Source organism: Amblyomma mixtum, chromosome 6, assembly GCF_055824585.1.
Source record: "Amblyomma mixtum isolate Tamu chromosome 6, ASM5582458v1, whole genome shotgun sequence".
Taxonomy (NCBI): domain Eukaryota; kingdom Metazoa; phylum Arthropoda; class Arachnida; order Ixodida; family Ixodidae; genus Amblyomma; species Amblyomma mixtum.
Window position 1 is genome coordinate 15,712,914 of NC_143017.1, and position 24,529 is coordinate 15,737,442.

The 24,529-nt window shown below is 45.3% G+C and overlaps 1 protein-coding gene and 1 long non-coding RNA gene across 2 annotated transcripts in view; both read right to left on the reverse strand.

Annotated features, from left to right (window-relative positions):
- LOC149338280 (uncharacterized) overlaps positions 1 to 24,529 on the reverse strand; it is a 273,452-nt gene that overhangs the window by 125,115 nt on the left and 123,808 nt on the right. Inside the window, exons 16-18 of the mRNA XM_089550727.1 lie at positions 10,132 to 10,176; positions 8,773 to 8,826; positions 7,569 to 7,667 (exon numbers count right to left, since the gene is read on the reverse strand). Coding sequence (XP_089406853.1) covers positions 7,569 to 7,667; positions 8,773 to 8,826; positions 10,132 to 10,176 — 198 coding nt within the window. The remainder of the gene's footprint in view (positions 1 to 7,568; positions 7,668 to 8,772; positions 8,827 to 10,131; positions 10,177 to 24,529) is intronic.
- LOC149338281 (uncharacterized) lies at positions 840 to 5,899 on the reverse strand. Its single transcript, XR_016283429.1, has 3 exons — positions 5,860 to 5,899; positions 1,984 to 2,082; positions 840 to 948 (listed from the first exon to the last, which is right to left on the reverse strand). It is a non-coding gene; the product is annotated as an uncharacterized LOC149338281 (long non-coding RNA).

The following is a 24,529-nucleotide window of genomic DNA, read 5'->3' on the forward strand; positions in this document are numbered from 1 at the left end:
ACCAAAGAGAAACAAGTTAAGAAGAAGTATCTAGATGCGGGCTAGGGAAACTAATTTTTTGGACGCCCCTTCTGTTCTACACTACCCGTAAAACGTCCTCGTTACGCCGTAGGATGCTCACCAGAGCCCATTCTGCCTTCGTACACGCTCATACCACCCCAGAATCAGACATGGCAGTAATTAAACCTGTGCATGCAAATACAATACTTTATTGCTTCACTTGTTCATTTTTGATGTAATTTGATATTTTCCTGCTCTGGCATTGAATTAAATTACTTTTAGGCACTAATTGATGAACGAGAGTCAATAATTACTGTTTAAATTGCATTTATTAAGGATACATCACTGCTCACTGTTTCGGCAAAGCTTTGAGGTCTCGTTTGCCGAGTTTGGCAGTTTGAAAGCAGAAGCAATGTGTGAAAAACCTGGGACAGCAAGCCAGCGATGTTGCACACGTGGGCAAGCGGCGATATGCGCAAGGCATTAGTCGCCACCTTGGAACAGTGTGGTTCCCACGAAGCCGAGTGCGCCGCAGGACAATAACACAAAGTAGTGAGCATGTGGTGTCAAGGATTGAAAAGTGATTAAAAGTATGCGCGCAAAATGCCGCTAACATGTGGTTGAGTTTAGTCCATGCCAAAAATGAACCCAGCCTTTGGTATTTAGTTTCACCCGCGTCGTTTAATTAGTTATACTTGCGTCTACTAGGGATGAGTGAAGCAGCATACTGACCGTCGTCCGTAGAGAGTGCAAAACCGCCGTTTATGCTACATTTTAATCGCGAACATCTCATGTGGCCCGCATATTTCGAAATGGATGCGTGTAACGAATCCGGCTTGCCCTTTTTCCAGCTGGTCCCGGAGGCCCGGAGACGCCCCTGGGCCCCATCGGACCAGCCTCTCCCTTCATGCCCTGCTCTCCTCGGTGGCCCGGCGAGCCGGGGATGCCCTGCAAACAAAGGAGTGAAAAACGGCAAAATCAGGCAATATCTTACAGAGGGGTTGACCTGCACAGCGCTAGCTACGAGAAGTGTTAGAGACATAATAATAATACAGTTAAACCTCAGCGCAGCAGATGTCCACGGAAAACAAGTGTCCGCCCCCCCCCCCCTTCCCCCCCGCCGTGGCGAAGGTCTCCTCCATTCTAGTCCCCAGTTTTCTCGCCAGTAGTCTTGTAGGGATTGTGTCGCCCAGCAGTAGACCACATCCCATAAAAGAATGTACCTCCCCGAAAATAGAGTCCTCTCCTTGTGCCTGCCTCAGTGGGCTTCTTTCCACCCACAAAAGAATCAAAACAATACTGAAAAAAAGTAGGCGACGGCATAGACAGAGAAGCCATCAAAGATAAAAAATTTGTTATGAAACGGTTAGCTGCAAACACCTAGGGCGCAGCGAAACGGCTCGCATTGCTCCTTTCCTTAAACAAAGAAAATTTACCTCCACACCGCAGCACCGTGGGAAGTCAATTGCTGCTGGTGGCCCCTTATGGCGGCACGCGCTGAGATGGCGGCTGCTCATTTTGCTTGGGCTTTATTTATTAACTAGATATTGGAAACCTATTGCTGTCAACAGGAGGGATAGAAAGTCAAACAGGCAATTTTCATTCCACCATGGAACACAATTTCAATAAAAATCAATGGGCGGTAACAATGAAAAATCACGATATAAGCGCAATAAAAGGAGGCATGTTTGTTAGTAAACGGTATTTAATTTTGGCAATCGCGTTCTCAAATTATTTTATACCGAAACACGTCTCCTGGTAATCGCGGAAAGCGGGAATTTCATAATGGTTTGTGTGTGCAAAGTAGGGAAGCCAAATGTGCTACCATCGTCGTGACGATGCACCACGTTACTGAGAGAACAGCGTAAGGTTTTTGCGAGATTAAATGTTTGGCTATGAGCTCCAATGTCGTCGCTTGCGAGCACTGGAACGAATGAGGCCCGTCTGGAATAAGCGAACTGGCAGCGCACAAGAGATGCTCACCGGGGCGCCCTTGACTCCTGGCAGTCCATTGCTGCCCGACAAACCTGGCGGTCCTCGCGCCCCGGGAAACCCCGGCTGCCCCGGAGGCCCCGTGTCACCCTGCGAAAGATAAAGTCACAATTATCATTGCTCGTGCTGTAGACGCGAGGTCCTCGAGTGATTTCTGGAAGACCATGGCGAAAGCCTGGAAACAACCTTCACCAATGCACCGCGACTGTAGCAAAAAGACACGGACTCAGTTGAGAAGGAAAGGAGACGAGCTAGCTAGCTTTTATCTAGCGTCGATGTCCTTCTACCGTATGTCCCCGTTGTTTTTGCCCTAGTTGGTATGCCTCAAATTTCGAATGATGGCCTGGCCCCAAGTTAGTGCTGTGCATGGAAGCAACCTGTGCCCGCAGGTTGCGCATGCACGTTGTCTTTTCTGGTCGATTTAGTTAGCGCTTCGTGCTCATATGGCTACAAGCAGTAAGTGCGTTCGTTCACAGCCCGCCGCACTGCAGCTAAATTGCCCAAGTGGTTCATCGTTTTGAGAAGCTCCGGCACACCTCGCAGTCCTCCATGCTGCGGAGTGCGGTATCGTCTTTTACGTGAGCCCGACCGGAGCGGGACGAGGGAAGCGTCGGGCTGAGCAAGGGCGGGTCACCTGTCTCGACGACTGCTTGTTTGCATGATCTTGATCTTAGCTGCTTGAGACTAGCGAGACTACAGTGACGCCCAGCTTCGAGCAGCGCAGTACGCGGACGCAAAGATGGTGTCCGAGATGGCTGCACGCCGCCGCTATACTAGAAGTAGGGCGACATCACCGTAGAAGTGATACTTATTCCTCCACTCCCCTCTTACGAACCAAACTCTAGCTCCAAAGCGTTTCTGTGTATCTTGCAAAGAGGGGGGTGGGTGGGTGGGGGGGGGGGGGGTGTATGAGAAAACATTTCCCCATCAGCCACTCGGCTCAGCCCCACCCAATGGTCGCCTATCCCGTACCTGTCATCTTTAGAATCTTCGTTTGATCCACACTTTTGGTCGGCTTAGCATTTTAAGAGCGTTATTTTATAATTTATTTATTTTATTTACACATACTGCAGTCATAGAGACCAAGCAGGGGGCAACATTCAAAAAGCAAAAATAATATCAAACACTACGCAAATCCAGCGTTCCGGCAACAAAAAAAGGAAACCAAACACAGTGCAATGATATTGTTAAGTTTACACATACAATAAGATAATCTTTTCAAAAGCAGCGGCATCCTGAGCCGAAAAGACATTTGCTGGCAGTGAGTTCCATGTTGTGATTGTTCGGGGAAAAAATGAGTTTTTGAACATATTTGTGCGTGCAAAGTACGGGGTAAGGTTATGGTTATGGCTATTGCGTGTCTGTCGTGTAGAACGGGAGAATGTATAGGGAGCAGCATTAATATTAAATTGACTAGAGTAAATTGAGTACAGAAATTTAAAGGTGCACTGAAGAGGATTCTGAACTTGTCTTTTTGCCGCGGGAACTCGATCTACACGTTCCTAGCATTCTTAGAAACTGCAACTTATTGCCCTGTATGGCCGATTTCCCTAATTAAATCGAATTAACGTCCGGCTCCCACCCTTTTTTTTTTAATTCGGCCTCGTACGATGGGCGGAGTCGACCAACGCGTGAAGTTCCTTTCAGCCAGCTCCGTGGAGGCTTTGCTTTCACTTTATTTTGTTTTTTAGCTTTCCGTGAATAAATAGTTTCATTCGCAGATAATATAGCCGCAAAATAAGCCCGCAGAAATAAAAATACGCGCGGACTATTTGCTACTACGGACTACTACGTATTACTCCGCTGATGGCAGAGCGGCAAGCCGCCACGGGACTGGGTGAAAGGCACTCCACGCGTTGGTCGACTCCGCCCACCGTACGAGGCAGAATTCAAAAAAAAAGGGCGGGAGCCGGACGTTAATTTGATTTAATTAGGGAAATTGGCCACACAGGGCAGTAAGTCGCAGTTTCTAAGAATTCTAGGAACGTGTAGATCGAGTTCCCGCGGCAAAAAGACAAGTTCAGATTTCTCTTCAGTGCACCTTTAAGCCTTGCAAGTGCTCTCCTCTTATCCATCACGTTTCTCGATTTCTTGGGATCTGATACCACTGTCATTCGGTGTGAAATTTTCAAAGTCCGAAGAATTAAAGATGGCGGCCCCCGTAGTGAATCTATATAGCAACCCAATTGGTGATTTATGGGTGGCGTCATTAGTATATTGAATTGGTGATTGGTTATGTCACTGATTTTGTGACGTCTTAATAACTTCCATAACTATGTTTAATCGCTTTTAACACAGTAATTAATAAGGCATCATAAAACGAATTAGGTGTTTGGAATCGTCCATATGAGTCGAATAGGTTAGACGCCAAAATTAACTAGTAAAGTTAATATATAATTAACTAACCGATAACGTCATGATCTAACTAATGGATTTTGGAGGACATGTTAGACACCAATATTGTCTAATTACGTTAATATTTACTTATGGTTAGGCTTAACATGGCGGCCATGTCGCGAGCACTTTGCAGCTCACAATTTTCGTACCTCATTACCTCATGGTGACTGGGCACCTACCGCCTTGAGGTAAGAAAAAAATGGCCCTCCAAAGAGTCTAAAAACTTTTGGGGCCCGAACTGGTCAGAAATATCCGACTTCAAGGCGGTAGGCGCCCGCTCGCCTTAAGGTGTGGGCAACTACCCTAATCACATGGCAACACATCACATGGATGATAGATGGCGCTACCAAACAGCTTACGCTCGTTACTGCAACGTCTTCCAGACGGTGGCGGCATTTTTCTTGACGAGAAATCGCCACAGAACAGATATAAAATAGAAGCGATGCCTGCCTACCACAACTATGCTACTCCTTCCCAGCCGCGTGTAGCCGATATTACATTTTCTTCTCCTTCATTTTCCTACGCCTGTACGTATCACTTTCGGATTGTACGGCGTTCAGTCAATATTTAAGCAATTTAGCCTCGTGTGCTCTGCTTAATTGCGTCATTGATCAAGGCTCAGAGTATTGTCAGGAAAAGATTGCTGACTGCAATATAAAAACTGGTAAAGACAGCGCTCTACTGTCTTCTATCAACCCCAACACTCCACGGACCATGCTGAGATTTTTAGAAGAATTAAAAGACTGCCAACATCACACAGGTGTAATCTGCCCAGTTTCGTAAGCGCTATCAAGTGTCTCAACCGTCCTGCATTAATCAGTGACACATGACCACATGCTCTTTAAACGCAACCAAACACTAATCTACCCCTATCAACCCTTCCTTCCCCCCACCCCTCCATCTTACCGGACACCAAGAGCACACGGCTCCTTTTAGCTTCGATGAATCTTTAGCAAGTCCAATGTGCGACACACCATCTAGGCAGCGTAAGCTTACCTTGATTTGGGAATAAATGTGTTCCCTTTGCTGAATAGATAGATGAACATCATCTTTTATGACCGCTTTATTCGAACTATATGTAGACCCTATGACATGAGTTGCAGTGTGAACAAGAAATGGCTCGAGGAAACAGGAACACGGAAGATACACCCACGCGCACGCATAGGGCGTGCGCTTGTGTCAGGTTCGTGCCTTTGCCTTCCGCTGTCCTGTCTTCTCGCGGGAAAAATTGTTCGTGAAAATATGCATGCACCAGCACAAATAGCCACACTTCTCATGAAAGATATAGGTTTATAATAAGCGAAGGTGGTGCAGAATCCTCGAGTGATAGCATGTGCTGGGACATGTGTATACGTATGTATGTAACGTCATGGCGAATGCATCTTGTGGAACTCGACAGTCAAGTTCCGCTGAGGTCTGCATGATCTCGAGCAAAAGATTACACAATTCAGGGCTAAGAAAATCACGAACCTGGGCACCTTTCTCCCCTGGAACGCCATCTTTACCAGGAGGTCCCTGAAAAAAGAGGTAAAGAGGGAATACGGAAGAAAATGTCAGAGAACTGTTATTTCGCTGAAGTGAACCTACTTTTTATCGAATGAACAGAAAAGATGTGCGGGAATGTTTCTTGTAACATTATAGTTTCCGCATCACGCATGTAGTTTATTTGGACGTTTGTTTTTTTTTCCATAACACAAAATCGACTTCATGTTTGTTTGTTTTTTGTGTGTGACATATGCCCAACCATTTAGATGTTCTCTTTCCCATTCGCTTGGACAAATGCTCTACTGCATCATAACACCCGGCCGCAAGTTCAAGTTCCTTCGGACAGCGTCAAAAGTCACTGTCTCTTCGGTCAAAAACAAAAAAAGCAGTGCTCACCGTCATTTTTGTGCGGCGGTGTTTAGGCTGGCATTTGGGCTTCAGAGCGTTCAATAAAAGTATTAATAATATTATTTATTTCACCCCAACGAAGTGCATGATGGGAGGTGTCCATAACAAAAGTTAAGTTCTGACAGCTCGACTACGCTACGGGCACCGGGCCATAACATGTGGCGGCAATACAGTAGCTTAAAACATGTGATAATGCGGAGTTTGTAGCATACTCTTGATATAGACAAATACGCAGTATTATTGCGCAACAAATAACAATACAAAAGTAAAACAAACCCATTCTTCATTCTTACACAGTTCGCAGTGCAAAGAAAAGGCGAGATCCTAAATTCAAGCAAGAAAAAGAAAATACCGCTTGTCTAGAATTAACCGGTCTCAAAGGTAGCATATCCCTCGAACAGCGATGACGAGTTAAGGTGAGTCAGGGTACGCTGTTAGGGACAGTGCACACTGCCTAAGCCCCGGAGAATATCTCTTTCACGAAAAGTGCGAAATAGTTACGGTTGCGACTGCAAAAAAATTCCCTCTTCAAGACATGCAAAGTTCTATGAATTATTAAGATTTTAACCGAGGTTTCAATCACATCTATTTACTAACCTCACGACCTCTGTTGCTTTCTTTAAAAGCCTCTTCTCTTTGCTGACTGCATCAAGGTACTATAATTTGCAGTTGGAATGTGCCTCTGTGCTAGAAATTTGTATATTTAGTGATCGAAATATACTTCGGGAGTAGGAAAACATACCCTGTTCATAAAGGGGATTGTGCTAGAGGACAGCTTATTGCTTAAACTCTACATGGTCCTATTGTGTTACGGTTCAAATGATTCCTATGATTAGAAGTGATTGCGGGGTAGCATGCGTCCTGGTTTTTTTTTTGAGGGTATTAATACATGTGTTTGTCAATAAACCTCAGTTGTTAGTCGGCGCTTGTCCTTCTTCTTCCTTCAGTCTTGGCCGACGTCGCTGCGCTGTTTTTTACATCTTAAATATGCACCAACTCGCTCAGTTTTCGGTTCTTCTGCGGTTCAAATAGTGACCACGGTGCCCCTTGCGGTCTACACTGTCAAATGAGGGGTGGTAATGAAGAAGTGTGTTCTATATAAATCCAGTTTCCCCATCAACAAACGAGTCTATTACTGGTGGAAAAAAACATGATACAACAGTTAAAGGGGATAAAATGTATTTTTACTGAGAACGATAATTGCATCAATTCCTTCTCAGTGTGCCTTTTGAGGGGGAAGTTCTGCGCCCAGCTGTGTGAGAGTAGCGACTGAGCAGGATACTCACCACAAGTCCGTTCTCTCCGGGTATTCCCGGTTTTCCCGGCTCACCCCGCGGGCCCTGAAGCCCCTGGCTGCCCTTGGGGCCAGGCCCTCCGGCATCGCCCTGCAGTGGCGAAAAGGCGCTTTGTTTAGCATGCCTTCTCAGTGCATTCGTTTGTGAGATTAGCACTGTGCACGTGTACGCATGACAGGAGTACAAGCGTTTAGCTCTTCAGCTCGCAACTTGTTGGCACTGGAAAGTTTGTCCGGGGCTTTGGACGAGTAAAAGCATCGAAGCATCGATGTCCGCAAATGTCAACGCCTGTGCTCCTGTGTAGACAATAGACATTGACTACGGACGAAATCGTATCACTTTCCTCGGGAGTTCTAATTGCAGGCGAGAGTCAGGGAAAGTGCGATCTACAGATGCGGCAAAACAAAGCGAATGGCGCCAACTGCCTTATTACAGGTGCTTGGGCAATTTTAAGGGATTAGCAGCACTATTAACAGTGCAACCACAGCACATGAGCACACATTTCAGCAGGAGCCGAAATTCAAACTCTGCTGCGGGGATTTGATAATTTTCATGCTTTGGAAAACAAATAATCAAACAAGTCACACAATCAATATTAATGAAACACTTCGTCTCCAGATCTTAGGGGAATAAAGTGCTGCCATGGTATTCCGTAATAAATCGGTTAAAAAATACGTGAGCGTAGGATTCATAAACGATATTATTCCTTGTCTGCCATCTGAATAGTTTTGCCCATTTTAAACAATGCGTTGATCACTATTCTAAAATGATCACACGCCACGCCGTTAACTAGTAGATAATGGTCTCAGACTTCAAGAGCGTTGCTCCAAGCTTTACTAATTTAATTCCATTTGAAATTTGCTGTATATTTTACTCAGTTAGATTTTTGCCGCCTCGTGGCAATTCCAGACGTCAGTTTTTGATTCTAAAACCTGTGAACACCATGAATAAATAAATACGGCCAACATATCCTGGTGCCAAAGTGTTTTTCTTCTATTTTTCAGGTTCGTCTTGCCTAAAGTAGTAGAGGGTTGATAGCAAACTGATCGATAAGTGCAACCAGCTGTCGTGTGGATCTTTGTCATTTCTAAATATTCTCTTATTACCAACATTTTATGCTGTAGAAACGCTGTATATAATCCCTCCGACTGTAGTCAAGCGCGTAATTCCTCTCGTAGGGCAGTGTTCAACTCACCTTCATTCCTGGAGACCCCGGGAATCCCGGCGGACCAGGTCGACCGACAGCGCCCTTGGAAAAGCAACAACTGATGCATTAATCACTCAGGCTGCCAGCGCGAAATGTTCATCTCGTCACGTGTCAGTACCAGACAAACGTGTGTATGAGGCTGTGCCCACAATACAGTCTGCGTGCCCTAATCATTGTCTGCTTGGCAAACTGATTATTCTTCTGGTTAACCTCCCTGCCTTTCCTCTTATTCCTCCGCCACCTCGTACTTCTCTGCTTGAGGGCACTTAAAAGCCCACCTGGCCCCTGTCTTTAAGTTGTGGCCGAGAGATCTTTATAACGCACAAAACGACAACCTTACCAGCTTTTCTGCAGCTATAAATCTTTTTTTTTTTTTGAAGCAGAATCTTTGATAAACGTGCAGCGTCAATTCATTCCCTATTTAAATGCCACACTTCATTCTATTTGCGAGCATGGAAACGACCAACATTGTATTACTCTCTGTGTAAACTATGTGCCCAGAATGCCAAGAGCATTGTCAGAATAATTTATGATATGCAACTCCGAGCTCTTCTCTCCCAAGGTTACGTTCAGGTGTCTGCGCGTGACTGATATCAGATCAGGACGTTCCCACGATATACACTGTGTTTCATCTAAGATTTAACACAATTTTACAAAGTCCTTTTAAGTCACAAGAAGCCTTTTTCGGCTGAGCATTGACAGCAGAGTAATGCATTAGAGTGCAGCTAAGGCGTGGTAAGTAGCAGGCTGCCTAACTAATTTTGAATAGTTAACTTGTTAGCTATTCCTCTTAGACTTCTTAATTATAAGGTGGCATGTAGAGGATGGTAAGTGATATCCGAAACGTTGTTAACCTCGGTGCTATAGCCCTACAAATTTTGGCTAGTTTAGACGAGTTACTTGCACTGGAAAGGTTGCTTTGCCTGCAAGCTTCTCGAAAGAGCATGTATTTTGGCGCAATGTAGCCAAAATTTGCTGGGCCACAGTGTCAAGGCTACCCGCATTTTCCGAATTGTAAATACTCATATGGATATTACTTACGGTGGGATACACGCATCTGAATAATTAAGGCCGAACTGTAATAGCTAAAAAGTTGACCATTAGTAAACCAGCCTCCTACTTAGTACGTCTTAGCTGCATTTTGATGTACTGGACCGCTTACAATCCTATGTCGAAAAAAGCTCTTTTCTGATTGGGAAAGTATATTTTTAAAAGTTGTGTAAAACCTTAGGTGAAACAGCCTGTATGTGCCACTCGTGAGAGCCGTGCATAACGAACGCAAACATAAATGCAGAGAAAAGTAGTCTGTGCGTGTAGGAGGTGTCAAGCAAAAAGACGAAAGCTTACCGTTGACCCTGGTGGTCCGGGCAGGCCATCGATTCCTCGTATCCCCTGCGGTGATAAAAATCGTCAGTTCACATTCTCTGAAGCCCATGCAGCTCAAGCGAACAAGCCAAGAAATGCAACCCTGCTTCACGGATTTGTGGCATGTAATTCTTTGCTACTTTTAACGCGCCGTGACATCAGCGATCAGCGTCATTTGTAGTCCGCCATAAGCGAACAGCGCGTAACATAAGCTGGATATTTTTAGACTAGCTAGTGCACTTTCACTTCACATAATACACTTCAGCATAATCTTCCAGTCATCGTAAATAAATACAAACACATAACCAATCCTACACCCAAACAGTTACTTGACCATTTCTTGTCGACATAGCTGCACCTTGCTTTACAAATGATAGCAGACGTGCACAAGTGTACTCAATTTAGCTATAATTATATAACGTAGGTTTCGAGATTGTGTGTATTATGTGTTGCCTTTTTTTTCCTCGAAATGTTACCAGTTAACTGTTCGGTGGAAAGAATGTTCTTGCTACTTACTGCTTAGCCTTAATGTCTTTTATGTTTAACGAGAACAGAAAACTGGGCAAGTTGGAACGGATTCATCTTAAAGCCGCGCGAAACAAAGGACGTAGTGGAAGAAACGAGAGACGACACGAGCGCTATGTTTGTTTATGTTTGCTTATGTATGTATGTTTATGTTTGTACGGCGCATAATTGTTTTCTAAAACATTATGTGTAAATTTCCTTTGAAGTTAAAATGGATACTCCGTCAATACTGTTTGCTGTAGAAGTGGTGTGAACTTTTAAAATGTAGTTCTTGTTAATGTATATTTTGTTACTTTGCTATTATCTATGTTTTTGGTCATAAATAGTGTGTAAAATATATTTTTATTTTTCTTTAATACTCTGCATCATCAGGTCATCACCTACTGCCTCGTTGGTGGTTTTGTAGACCTTTGTCGAGCTGTCAGGAACAGATTTTTGCCTATAAACTAGCCAGAATGTTTCTGGAAAATAAAATTGAATTGAATTGATTGTGGACAAGAACCCATAAAACCCAGCGCCCCCACCAAGTTGTTGCGACGACCATACAAAATCACCGAGCACTCGAAATTCCAACAGTGATTTCGCGCCGCGGCAAGGGGAGCGTGGGGGGTGGAGGGAGAATAGAGAAATGTGTTTGTCTGGATTGAGGGGGCTTGCAGGCACACTAAGGATAAAAATAAGTTGGCCTGCATCAATCGATTATATACTTAATATTACAGACGGGTAGCTTTCAGTAAAAGCGCGAAATTCTGAAGCTGCGGAAACGTCGAGAATTAAATAAAGCGTTCAACACCAAGGGCCGTTTCCGCAAAAAGATTGCGGTGATGTGCAGGCGGTTATTTTCTCACCGGTTCTTGATTCTAGGTTTTACAGCCATTCACTTTTAAACTGTATCAAGCAATCCTTTGCGATGCTGGCAAATTTTAATGTAGTGCCGGTAAAAAATGCCTTACTTCTGAATCCAATTTACCTGCAGCCATAGGTTATTCTGATAAAAAACAAACGCTTTTATAAGCAGAAAGAGTTCTGGAATCTATTTTTACTGAAGTAAAAAATTGGGACGAGATGTTTTAAGCGTCCCTTAATTATGGCGGACGGTAAAGTGCATGACACTCGCAGCCCGCCCATGGGAAGGAAAAATGCACAGGTAAAAAACTAACAGCGACTGATTATTTTCACCACACCGTGCACTTGAACGAGAAATATAATAAACCTTTCAGAAGGCACAGTTAAGGACGTCTGTCAGTAACTTATTGCTTCTACAAAACCCTCTGAAATCCGAAACAACGTCGCGCCAATCACAGACGCTGATTTTATCACGGTCATTTACCAAGTGTTCCTTAGATGTGCAAATAATTTTTTTTGCAAGACGATAGAGCATAAAGGGGAATAAGAAGGGACCCCAGATGTATACACAGACATATTCGCGTATATTAACTTTGAGTTGCTGGGGAGACATAGCGCCAGACAAACCAATTACCAGCCTGTATTTGGGAAGCCTTATGACCTCCGCCATACCAGAGGCATGCAAATATGCTAAAACCATACTATTTATTCAGAAAAGCGGTGTTTCTTTCCTCCGTGTCTCTTTCGCGCAATGTTAACTTAAAAAAATTATAGTTATTGACCAATTAGCCTGCATCCTTTACATTGCAAGATTTGTTATATTGGTTTACTGGAGTTTAACGTCCCAAAGCAACTCAGGCTATGAGAGACGCCGTAGTGAAAGGCTACGGAAATTTCGACCACCTGGGTTTTTTTAACGTGCTCTCCCATGGCACAGTACATAAGTCTCTAGAATTTCATCATCATCATCATCAGCCTGACTACACCCACTGCAGGGCAAAGGCCTCTCCCATGTCTCTCCAATTAACCCTGTCCTTTGCCAGCTGCGGCCACCGTACTCCTGCAAACTTCTTAATCTCATCCGCCCACCTAACTTTCTGCCATCCCCTGCTACGTTTGCTTTCTCTTGGAATCCACTCCGTTACCCTTAAGGACCAGCGGCTATCTTGCCTTCGCATTACATGCCCTCCCCAAGCCCATTTCTTCCTCTTGATTTCAACTAAGATGTCATTAACCCGCGTTGGTTCCCTCACCCACTCCGCCCTCTTCCGATCTCCTAATGTTACACCTATCATTTTCCTTTCCATAGCTCGCTGCGTTGTTCTTAACTTAAGCTGAACCCTCTTTGTTAGCCTCCACGTTTCTGCCCCATAGGTGAGTACCGGTAGGATACAGCTGTTGTATACTCTTCTCTTCAGGGGTATTGGTAAGCTACCATTCATGATGTGAGAGAACCTGCCATATGCGCTTCACCCCATTCTTATTCTTCTAGTTATTTCCCTCTCATGATCCGGATCTGCGGTCACTACCTGCCTGAAGTAGATATATTCTCTTACTACTTCCAGCACCTCGCTACCAATTGTGAACTGCTGTTCCATTGCTAGGCTGTTGAACATTACTTTGGTTTTCTGCATGTTAATTCTTAGCCCCACCGTTCTGCTCTGCCTGTCTAACTGATTGATCCTGCTTTGCACTTCTTGTCCTGAGTGGCTTAGCAAGGCAATGTCATCAGCGAATCGCAAATTACTCAGGTATTCTCCATTAACTCTTATCCCAACTGCTCTCACTCCAGTCCACGGAATACCTCCTGTAAGCAGGCAGTGAAGAGCATTGGCGAGATCGTGTCTCCCTGCCTGACACCTCTCCGTATTGGAATTTTATTGCTGACTTTATGGAGAACTATAGTAGCTGTGCAATCTTTACAAATATCTTCCAATGTTTTCACATAACACTCTTCTACACCCTGATTCCGCAATGCCTGCATGACAGCTGAGGTTTCCACTGAGTCAAATGCTTTCTCGTAATCAATGAAGGCTATATATAGGGGTTGGTTATATTCTGCGCATTTCTCTATCACCTGATTGATAGTGTGAATGTGACTATTGTCGAGTATCCTTTACGAAAGCCTGCTTGATCATTTGGTTGAGTAAAGTCAAAGGTTGTCCTGACTCTATTAGCAATTAGCTTAGTAAATACCTTGTAGGCAACGGACAATAAGCTGATTGGTCTGTAACTCTTCAAGTCCTTGACGTCTCCTTTCTTATGCATTAAGATAATGTTAGCGTTCTTCCAAGCTTCTGGTACTCTCGAGGTCACAAGGCATTGTGTATACAGGGTGGCTAGTTTTTGTAACACAATCTCTCCTCCGTCCTTCAACAAATCTGCTGTTACCTGATCCTCACCAGCTGCTTTCCCTCTTTGCTTTGCTCCTAAGGCTTTCTTTACTTCCTCCTTCGTTAGTGGCATGATGTCCCATTGCTGTGCTCGACTGCCTCCCTCAGTAACTTGATGATTACATTCGCTACTGTATAGATTTGTGTAGAACTCTTCGGCTAATTCAACTATCTTATCCATATTGCTGATGACATTGCCCTGTTTGTCTTTTAGCGTATACATCTGGTTTTTACCTATGCCCAGTTTTCTCCTCACTGATTTTAGGCTACCTCCATTCCTTAGAGCATGCTCGATTTTCTCCATGTTAAACTCTCTTATGTCGGCTACCTTGCGCTTATTTATTAACTTCGATAGCTCTGCTAGTTCTATCCTCTCTGTGGAGTTGGACGTCCTCATGCTTTGGCGTTTCTTAATCAGATCTTTAGTCTCCTGAGATAGCTTGCTGGTATCCTGTCAAACCATCCTACCACCTACTTTTGCGGCGCACTCTGTAATGATAGCTGTAAGGTTATCATTCATTGTTTGAACACTACGGTCGTCTTCTTCAGTTAAAGCGGAAAATCTGTTTTGAAGCGACAGTCTGAATTCCTCTACCTTCCCTCTTAATGCTAACTCGTTCATAGCCTTTCGTTTCACCAGTTTCCTCCGTTCCCTCTTCAAATCTAAGCTAACACGAGACCTTACCATTCGGTGGTCGCTACAACGGATCGTACCGAGGACCTCCACATCCTCTTCGATGCCAGGGTGTGCACACAGTATGAAGTCTATTTCATTTTTAGTCTCACCATTGGTGCTCTTCTACGTCCACCTCCTGTTTGCTCGTTTGCGGAGGAAGGTATTCATAATCCGTAAATTATTTCTATCTGCGAACTCTACTAATAACTCTCCCCTACTGTTCCTAGAACCTATGCCATAGTCACCTACCGCCTTGTCTCCAGCCTGCTTTTTACCTACCTTTGCATTAAAGTCGCCCATCAGTAGAGTGTACTGTGATTTTATTTTGGTCATTGCCGATTCCACATCCTCATAGAAGCTTTCACCTATCTGGTCATCATGGCTTGATGTAGGCGCGTAGGCCTGCACCACCTTCAGCTTGTACCTCTTATTAAGCCTAATTACGATAGCTGCCACTCTCTCGTTAATACTGTAAAACTCCTCGATGTTGCCAGCTATATCCTGATTAATGAGGAATCCCACACCTAGTTCTCGCCTATCTGCTAATCCACGATAGCACAGTACATGCCCGCCCTTTAGTACTGTATACGCCTCATCTGTCCTCCTAACCTCACTAAGCCCTATGACATCCCATTTAATACCGGCTAATTCCTCCAATAGCACTGCTAAGCTAGCCTCACTTGATAAGGTTCTTGCGTTAAACGTTGCCAGGTTCAGTTTCCAATGGCGGCCTGTCCGGAGCCAGAGATTCTTAGCACCCTCCGCTGCGTCACAGATCTGACCGCCGCCTTGGTCAGTTGCTCCGCAGCCGCTGGGGACTGAGGGCCGAGGGTTAATTGGTTTGTTCATAGAAGGTTGTGGCCAAGTACTACACCAGGGTGGCCAAATCCTGTTCTGGTGAGGAAGTGCGTTGTCGGTTCTGCTCACCGAAAGCAGGCCGCATTCCAAGCCTGGTTATGCAATTCCATCGACACGCGGAGTATTTTTTTTTAATCCGGTGGAGAATTGTGTGGCACCGGGATTCGAACCCCGGTCCTCTTGAACGCGAGGCGGATGCTCTACCTCTACGCCATCGCTGAAATCTCGCTTCCATCGAAATGCGACCGCCGCGGCCAGGATCGAACCCGTGTCATCCGGGCAGCAGCCGCGTGCCATAACTACGGAGGCACCGCAGCGGTTTCCCTACAAGGTATGAGCGAAGATAATCACTACGCGAATCCGAAAAATCTTAGAATTCACTTGACTACAACAGCAGGCTGGTTCTGCGAAAGACAATTCGACCACACATTCTATTTACATCGTCAATCAGGTGACAGACAAATGTGCACAGCATGTAGCATTCGTTGCACAGAAACTGGGGAGTATCTATTCAATAACATCCACACAAGGGCAGATATACAGTCACGAAAGAAAGCTGTACAGTTTTCGCGGAAACATCCTAGTGAAACTAAGTACGTTAGCTTAAACGGGGAGGCTATTAGAAAGGCAATGCGGTGGTCCATGGTTCGACCTCGGGTAAAGATGAATTTTTCTTTAACTACGATTTTGCTATAAAATCAGCACAGCGCTCCTTCTTAACCATCCGGCTGCGCTTGACTGGATGCTGATGATTAATTTCTCCTTTATTACAAATCTCGTTAATTGGTTTTTTCAAAGAAGGCTGAGGAGAGCTACTACACCGCGGTGGCCAAATTCTGCTCTGGTGAGAGTGCGTTGTCGCCTCTGGTCAAGCAGCTCAGGCCCCACCCCAGGCCTGGTTATGCAATTCCATCGACACTCGGAGTTATTTTTTTAAACCCGGTGAACTATTGCGCGGCACCGAGATTCGAACCCTGGTTCTTTTGCCTGCACGGCGGATGTTCTACCTGTAAGCCATAAATTAATATTCTTTGCGTGGGTACGGTTGCGCAGCTGGCAAAGAACAGGGTTAATTGGAGAGTAGGCAGTAGGCGTAGTCAGGCTTATGATGATGATGATTTTTACAAATCAACTCCAGCCAGTGTTTTGTGTGTGTGTGTGTGTGCGCGCGTGCGTGCGTGTGTGTGTGTGCGTGCGTGCGTGCGTGCGCGCGTGTGTGTGTGTGTGTGTGTGTGTGTGTGTGTGTGTGTGTGTGTGTGTGTGTGTGTGTGTGTGTGTGTGTGTGTGTGTGTGTGTGTGTGTGTGTGTGTGTGTGATGACATCACCCATGAAATTCATTGTATTATGCCATCATCAACCTTCATTCGCACTTTCCTTTTCCTCCCCTTCCCTTTCCCCTGTGTGGAGTAGCAGGCCAGGGCTATGCCACCACCAGCCGACCTTTCCACCTTTTCCTCATTAAAATTCCTTTCTCTCCCTCGTCGTGATTACATTGGCTGCTGCATAGAATTGTGTACAACCCTTCGGCTGTAGTTGATTTGTTGATTTGGCAGCGACGCCAGCATCCAGGGAACATCTCTTAACCTGCTATTTCAACTGTGCTGATGCAACGACTGGCATTCTTCCCGGCTTGACAAGCGCTGCCCGGTGAAGGATCCATCGGACAGTGCGGATCTGCCTGGTTTTTTCTACCACTCGAACTGCACAGCGCTCCCGAGGGCTGTGTGACGCCCAGGCCCCTGCTGTGTACACCGCCACCACTGTGATCACCGCAGAAATAACCGCCGCAAGACCCTACTGCGCTTGCGCGCCTTACGAAGGAATCTAAGGCGGATAAATCAAGAACACACGTGGAGGCAGTCATTTGGCAGCGACAGCAGCATCCAGGGAACATCTCTTAACCTGCTATTTCAACTGTGCTGATACAACGACTGGCATTCTTCCCGGATTTTCAAGCGCTGCCCGGTGAAGGATCCATCGGACAGTGCGGATTTGCCTGGTTTTTTCTACCACTCGAACTGCACAGCGCTCCCGAGGGCTGTGTGACGCCCAGGCCCCTGCTGTGTACACCGCCACCACTGTGATCACCGCAGAAATAACCGCCGCAAGACCCTACTGCGCTTGCGCGCCTTACGAAGGAATCTAAGGCGGATAAATCAAGAGCACACGTGGAGGCAGTCATTTGGCAGCGACAGCAGCATCCAGGGAACATCTCTTAACCTGCTATTTCAACTGTGCTGATACAACGACTGGCATTCTTCCCGGATTTTCAAGCGCTGCCCGGTGAAGGATCCATCGGACAGTGCGGATTTGCCTGGTTTTTTCTACCACTCGAACTGCACAGCGCTCCCGAGGGCTGTGTGACGCCCAGGCCCCTGCTGTGTACACCGCCACCACTGTGATCACCGCAGAAATAACCGCCGCAAGACCCTACTGCGCTTGCGCGCCTTACGAAGGAATCTAAGGCGGATAAATCAAGAGCACACGTGGAGGCAGTCATTTGGCAGCGACAGCAGCATCCAGGGAACATCTCTTAACCTGCTTTTTCAACTGTGCTGATACAACGACTGGCATTCTTCCCGGATTTTCAAGCGCTGCCCGGTGAAGGATCCATCGGACAGTGCGGATTTGCCTGGTTTTTTCTACCACTCGAACTGCACAGCGCTCCCGAGGGCTGTGTGACGCCCAGGCCCCCGCTGTGTACACCGCCACCACTGTGATCACCGCAGAAATAACCGCCGCAAGACCCTACTGCGCTTGCGCGCCTTACGAAGGAATCTAAGGCGGATAAATCAAGAGCACACGTGGAGGCAGTCATTTGGCAGCGACAGCAGCATACGAACTGTGCTGATACAACGACTGGCATTCTTCCCGGATTTTCAAGCGCTGCCCGGTGAAGGATCCATCGGACAGTGCGGATTTGCCTGGTTTTTTCTACCACTCGAACTGCACAGCGCTCCCGAGGGCTGTGTGACGCCCAGGCCCCTGCTGTGTACACCGCCACCACTGTGATCACCGCATAAATAACCGCCGCAAGACCCTACTGCGCTTGCGCGCCTTACGAAGGAATCTAAGGCGGATAAATCAAGAGCACACGTGGAGGCAGTCATTTGGCAGCGACAGCAGCATACGAACTGTGCTGATACAACGACTGGCATTCTTCCAGGATTTTCAAGCGCTGCCCGGTGAAGGATCCATCGGACAGTGCGGATTTGCCTGGTTTTTTCTACCACTCGAACTGCACAGCGCTCCCGAGGGCTGTGTGACGCCCAGGCCCCTGCTGTGTACACCGCCACCACTGTGATCACCGCAGAAATAACCGCCGCAAGACCCTACTGCGCTTGCGCGCCTTACGAAGGAATCTAAGGCGGATAAATCAAGAGCACACGTGGAGGCAGTCATTTGGCAGCGACAGCAGCATCCAGGGAACATCTCTTAACCTGCTATTTCAACTGTGCTGATACAACGACTGGCATTCTTCCCGGCTTGACAAGCGCTGCCCGGTGAAGGATCCATCGGACAGTGGGGATTTGCCTGGTTTTTTCTACCACTCGAACTGCACAGCGCTCCCGAGGGCTGTGTGACGCCCAGGCCCCTGCTGTCTACACCGCCACCACTGTGATCACCGCAGAAATAACCGCCGCAAGACCCTACTGCGCTTCCGCGCCTTACGAAGGAATCTAAGGCGGATAAATCAAGAGCACACGTGGAGGCAGTCATTTGGCAGCGACAGCAGCATCCAGGGAACATCTCTTAACCTGCTATTTCAACTGTGCTGATACAACGACTGGCATTCTTCCCGGCTTGACAAGCGCTGCCCGGTGAAGGATCCATCGGACAGTGCGGATTTGCCTGGTTTTTTCTACCACTCGAACTGCACAGCGCTCCCGAGGGCTGTGTGACGCCCAGGCCCCTGCTGTGTACACCGCCACCACTGTGATCACCGCAGAAATAACCGCCGCAAGACCCTACTGCGCTTGCGCGCCTTACGAAGGAATCTAAGGCGGATAAATCAAGAGCACACGTGGAGGCAGTCATTTGGCAGCGACAGCAGCATCCAGGGAACATCTCTTAACCTGCTATTTCAACTGTGCTGATACAACGACTGGCATTCTTCCCGGATTTTCAAGCGCTGCCCGGTGAAGGATCCATCGGACAGTGCGGATTTGCCTGGTTTTTTCTACCACTCGAACTGCACAGCGCTCTCGAGGGCTGTGTGACGCCCAAGCCCCTGCTGTGTACACCGCCACCACTGTGATCACCGCAGAAATAACCGCCGCAAGACCCTACTGCGCTTGCGCGCCTTACGAAGGAATCTAAGGCGGATAAATCAAGAGCACACGTGGAGGCAGTCATTTGGCAGCGACAGCAGCATCCAGGGAACATCTCTTAACCTGCTATTTCAACTGTGCTGATGCAACGACTGGCATTCTTCCCGGCTTGACAAGCGCTGCCCGGTGAAGGATCCATCGGACAGTGCGGATCTGCCTGGTTTTTTCTACCGCTCGAACTGCACAGCGCTCCCGAGGGCTGTGTGACGCCCAGGCCCCTGCTGTGTACACCGCCACCACTGTGATCACCGGAGCTATCACCGCCGCAGGACCCTACTGCGCTTGCTCGCCTTACGAAGGAATCCAAGGCGGATAAATCAAGAGCACACAGGGAGGCAGTCATTTTGCAGCGACGGCAGCATTCAAAGAACATATCTTGACCTGCTATTTCAACTGTGCAGGTTAGTTTGTCCCCTATTTAATGTACGCGTAGCGGTGCTTGTGCTGCTGTCGCTGCCAAAGACTTGTATATTTTGCTGTATTGCCGGGCCTATTGTGGTTTTATGCTGTAGTGGAAACAATGTCCCATGTCTGCTTCACTTGCGATGAAGCATTCTATGGAAATGAGGGGCGTGTAGTTTGTTCGGAGTGTGTACGTGAATACCATTTTGGAAAATGCGCGGGAATAGCTGAAAAGTCATTCAAAGGAAAATTCTAAGCTGCAAAGAGAACATGGCTATGCCAAAATTGCCGGTGCTCGGTACAAAGTGGTAGCAGCCCGGATGAAAACAAGACTGACATGGATATAAAGGCTATCCTTAGATCTATTAATCTAAAGGCAGAATGCCTACCTTCCCTCGCCACTGAAGTAGGAACTATGGAAGAGTCTGTTACACACATGTCTGCCATTTTTGAAGAACTGAAAAAAAAGATTTGCGTGCAGGAAAATGAAAATAAGGTACTTATAAAGCAGGTACAGGAACTGGAGATAAAGGAGGATGAGAACCAATCTGCTCAGGCTCAGCTTCGGCGGGAAGTGAACGAACTTGAATTCCGAAATAGGCAGCTTAATTTAGAAATCCATGAGGTGCCTCTCGTGCAAGGTGAAAACTTGGATAATGTGCTTAACGGAGTTGCAGACCAGCTGCAAACGCCACATTTGGTCTAGCATGACATTGCCTCAGTACACAGGCTACCCGCACAGAAAGATAAAATTCCCAGAATAATCGTCCGTTTCACAAGGCAGTCGACAAGGGAATCTTGGTTAGGTAAAAAGAACAAGCTAAATGATAGCCATCCACGCATCTTCATCCAGGAAAACCTCACCCGTCACAACAGAGACCTGCTACAAGCAACAAAGAACTGGGCCAAAGAAGCTGGTCTTAAATACGTGTGGCATACGCATGGAAAGGTTCTTTTAAGAATGTCGGATGGTGCAAACGCAATTCACGTTAGAAACCCTGATGACCTCGACCGCCTTCAGCCCAAATGATGCGCCCAGCCAGTATCATTCTTCAACAGAGAATCTAGAGATGGATAAACACGATTTCTATTCACCAGATCACTTGAACAATGTGGTATCTGATTTGGGACGTCATGCTTTGAAATCTGTGCATTTAAACGTCAGAACTGTCCGAAACAAAGCACTTCTGTTAGATGAATTCTTTAGCCAATTTTCTTTCAATTTTTTCAGTTATCATGTTCAGTAAAACATGTAGCAAAAATGAGAGTGACGTTTTTAGAATGGAAGGCTATAATACACATTATCTCAACCGACCTTGGGTCGCGGTGGTGGTGTTGCAGTTCTAACTTTAGAGCAAATGAACTGCGAACTAGTAGACGCTTTCAGTATTGTAACTCCCGATTAAGAAGTTTTATCTTTATTTGCGAATAAAGTACTGTATTCGGTTTGTTATCGGCCGCCAAGTGGGCATGTTCCAACCTTTTTGAATTTTATGAAAGCTTTCTTTCGTTTGTTGTGGAAAGCAGGTGCATGTTGGTAGCTACAGGTGATTACAACATTGGTATGGGTATTGATACTCCTGTTTGTACCAATTTTACCAATATTCTGCTGTCAAATGGGTTTAATAATGTTATAAATAATCCAACAAGAATAACAACTGATTGCCAGTCATTATTAGATGTCTTCATAGCAAATTTTGTGTTATCGAATGTAAAAGCTGGTGCATTAGCATGTTCTATTAGTGATCATCTTCCGGTGTTTTTTTGCCTAAATTTTACCAGCATTCCTAAACATCCGCCTGCTGAAAACCTTTACCAGCCAGTAACTGACGCGGCTCTCGATGCATTCAGAAAAGAACTGATTCAAGTAGACTGGCAAAAGGTCCTGGCTTTGGTCGATGTTGATAATGCTTATGATGCATTCTTAGATATCTTTAAAGGATTTTACCAAGTTCACTTTCCTGTAAAAAAGCGCCAAAGAAATAGGAAAATTCGGAAACCATGGCTAACATACGAACTATACCAACAAATGAGAACAAAAAACAGGCTGTTCAGAAAACTTCGTCGCACGCGTAATCTTGATGACTTGACGATTTTCAAACAATATCGAAACAAAACAAGAAATTGTGCATTGCGCGCAAAGATTATATCTCATGTTTTTTACATGTCAAAAATGCACCGAGCAAACTGCTTTGGGACAAACTAATTATGTTACTACGCCGTAGTAATAGCACGAGCTGCATGCCCAAACTTACTATTAAGGGCAAGGACTTGCAAGGGGCGGAAATGGCTGATGCTTTCAACGCTTTTTTTTTTAAATATGACAACACCAGGTAGTTCCCACAACGCATGTCAATATATGAACAGGAGGAATGATAGAACTTTATTTCTGCAGCCAGTCACAGTGCAGGAAGTGATTTCAAAAATTAGAAGTTTAAACAACAGCAGCAGTAGGGAAATCGATGAAATTCAAATAAAACCCCTGAAATACTTCGCAGATGTAATTGCACCAGTTCTTGCGAACATCTTTAATATGTGTTTAACTACGTCGGAATCCCCAGTAAAGTTGCAGGTTGCTAAAGTAGTAGTGCTCTTTGAAAAGGGGAATCGAAACGAACTGGGGAAATTATCGGCCTATATCTATCTTGCCGATTTTTTCAAAGGCTTTCGAGAAAATGATTCATTGCAGGGTTTTGAATTTCATCGAAACCTCCAAGGTATTAACACCTTACCAGTTTGGTTTCCGGAAGAATATGTCAACTGAATTAGCCTTGCCTCACCAAAAAGAATATATTTTAACACAATTTGAGAACAAGAAAATCGTGGTTGGCTTATTTGTCGACTTCTCCAAGGCTTTTGACTTGGTCAATCATGAAGTGTTATTAAATAAGTTGTATATTTAAGGTGTACGCGGATGTGCGTTGCATTTACTGCGGTCATATTTATCCCACCGGCGACAAGTAGTCCAAACTAATAACTCTCGATCACAAGTCCTACCACTGGCTTGTGGTGTCCCACAAGGCAGCATATTGGGACCTTTGCTCTTTAACCTTTATATAGATGACATTGTTAATATTAACCAGGATGCCAAATTTATCATACACGCAGACGACACCAGCATATTTTTCTCTGGTAATAATATCGATCAACTTATCTCTAGTTGCAATGACACAATAGTTCGACGACAAGCATGGTCGTCCTATAATTCTATGACGATTAACGCAAATAAAACAAAAGCGGTTATCTTTCGGGCAAAGAATAAGCCACTCCTTCCTCATGCCGATATTTTTTTTAACTTTCGTCCTGTTGACATTATTCACCATTTCAAAAGCCTTGGCGTGACATTTACTGCTCAGATGTCCTGGGACACTCATGTGAACTTACTAGTGACGAATTTAGCTCGGATAACTAGAATAATTGGTCCTCTGAGGTACATTTTTTCTACAAAACTTAAACTATTGGCTTATAATTCGCTCTTTTATTCACATGTTAACTCTTGCCAACTTGTCTGGGGTACAACTATATTCTCTAACCTACAAAAAATTTACGTCATGCAGAAGCGATACCTACGTCATGTGTACAACGCTGGTTATAATGCAACAACTGCAGGTTTTTTTTTCATAGAGCGCATGTTATTACGGCTCATAAACTATATCTCTACCGTTTAAGTACTAGATTTAAATATGAAGTCAGATATAATATAGATAACATTGGTACTCTGGCATATTTATAAAAGAATGAGCAATATTATCCTACAAGATGTGGAGAATATGGAAAATCGTTGCACTCCGTTTGAACTCTGGCATGGAACGCCTATGTTATTCTTTACCATCACTGTTAAACCATTATCTATCTACTACCTTTGATTTATTTATTTTCTCCACTGCTAAGCTTCGATCTATGTTTACTGAGGATGAATAACTGATTTTACTTATCCTGGGATTTCGTTTTTCGAACCACTCTATTTTACTTTTGTTCTGCACTGATCAAGTGTTTTCATATTTTTTTTTGTTTGACTGTATGAATTCATTGCTGTCGACCAAACGCTGCTCATTAAGTGGGGCGACGGACTCGTCAAGTCGCCTTTTGACGGTTTTTTTCCGTCGTCCTCCATCTGTGTACTGTACATGGTGGAAATAAAGTCTTCTTCTTCTTCTTATCCATTATGCTAATGACATTTCGCTGTTTGTCTCTTAACGCACACATCTGATTTTTGTTCATGCCTACTTTCCTCTTCACCGCTTTTAGACTATCTCATTTCTTTAGACCATGCTCGATTCTATCCATATTAAACCGGCTAACGCCAGTTAACTTGTGCTTATTCTTCAGCTTTGATAGCTCCGTAATAT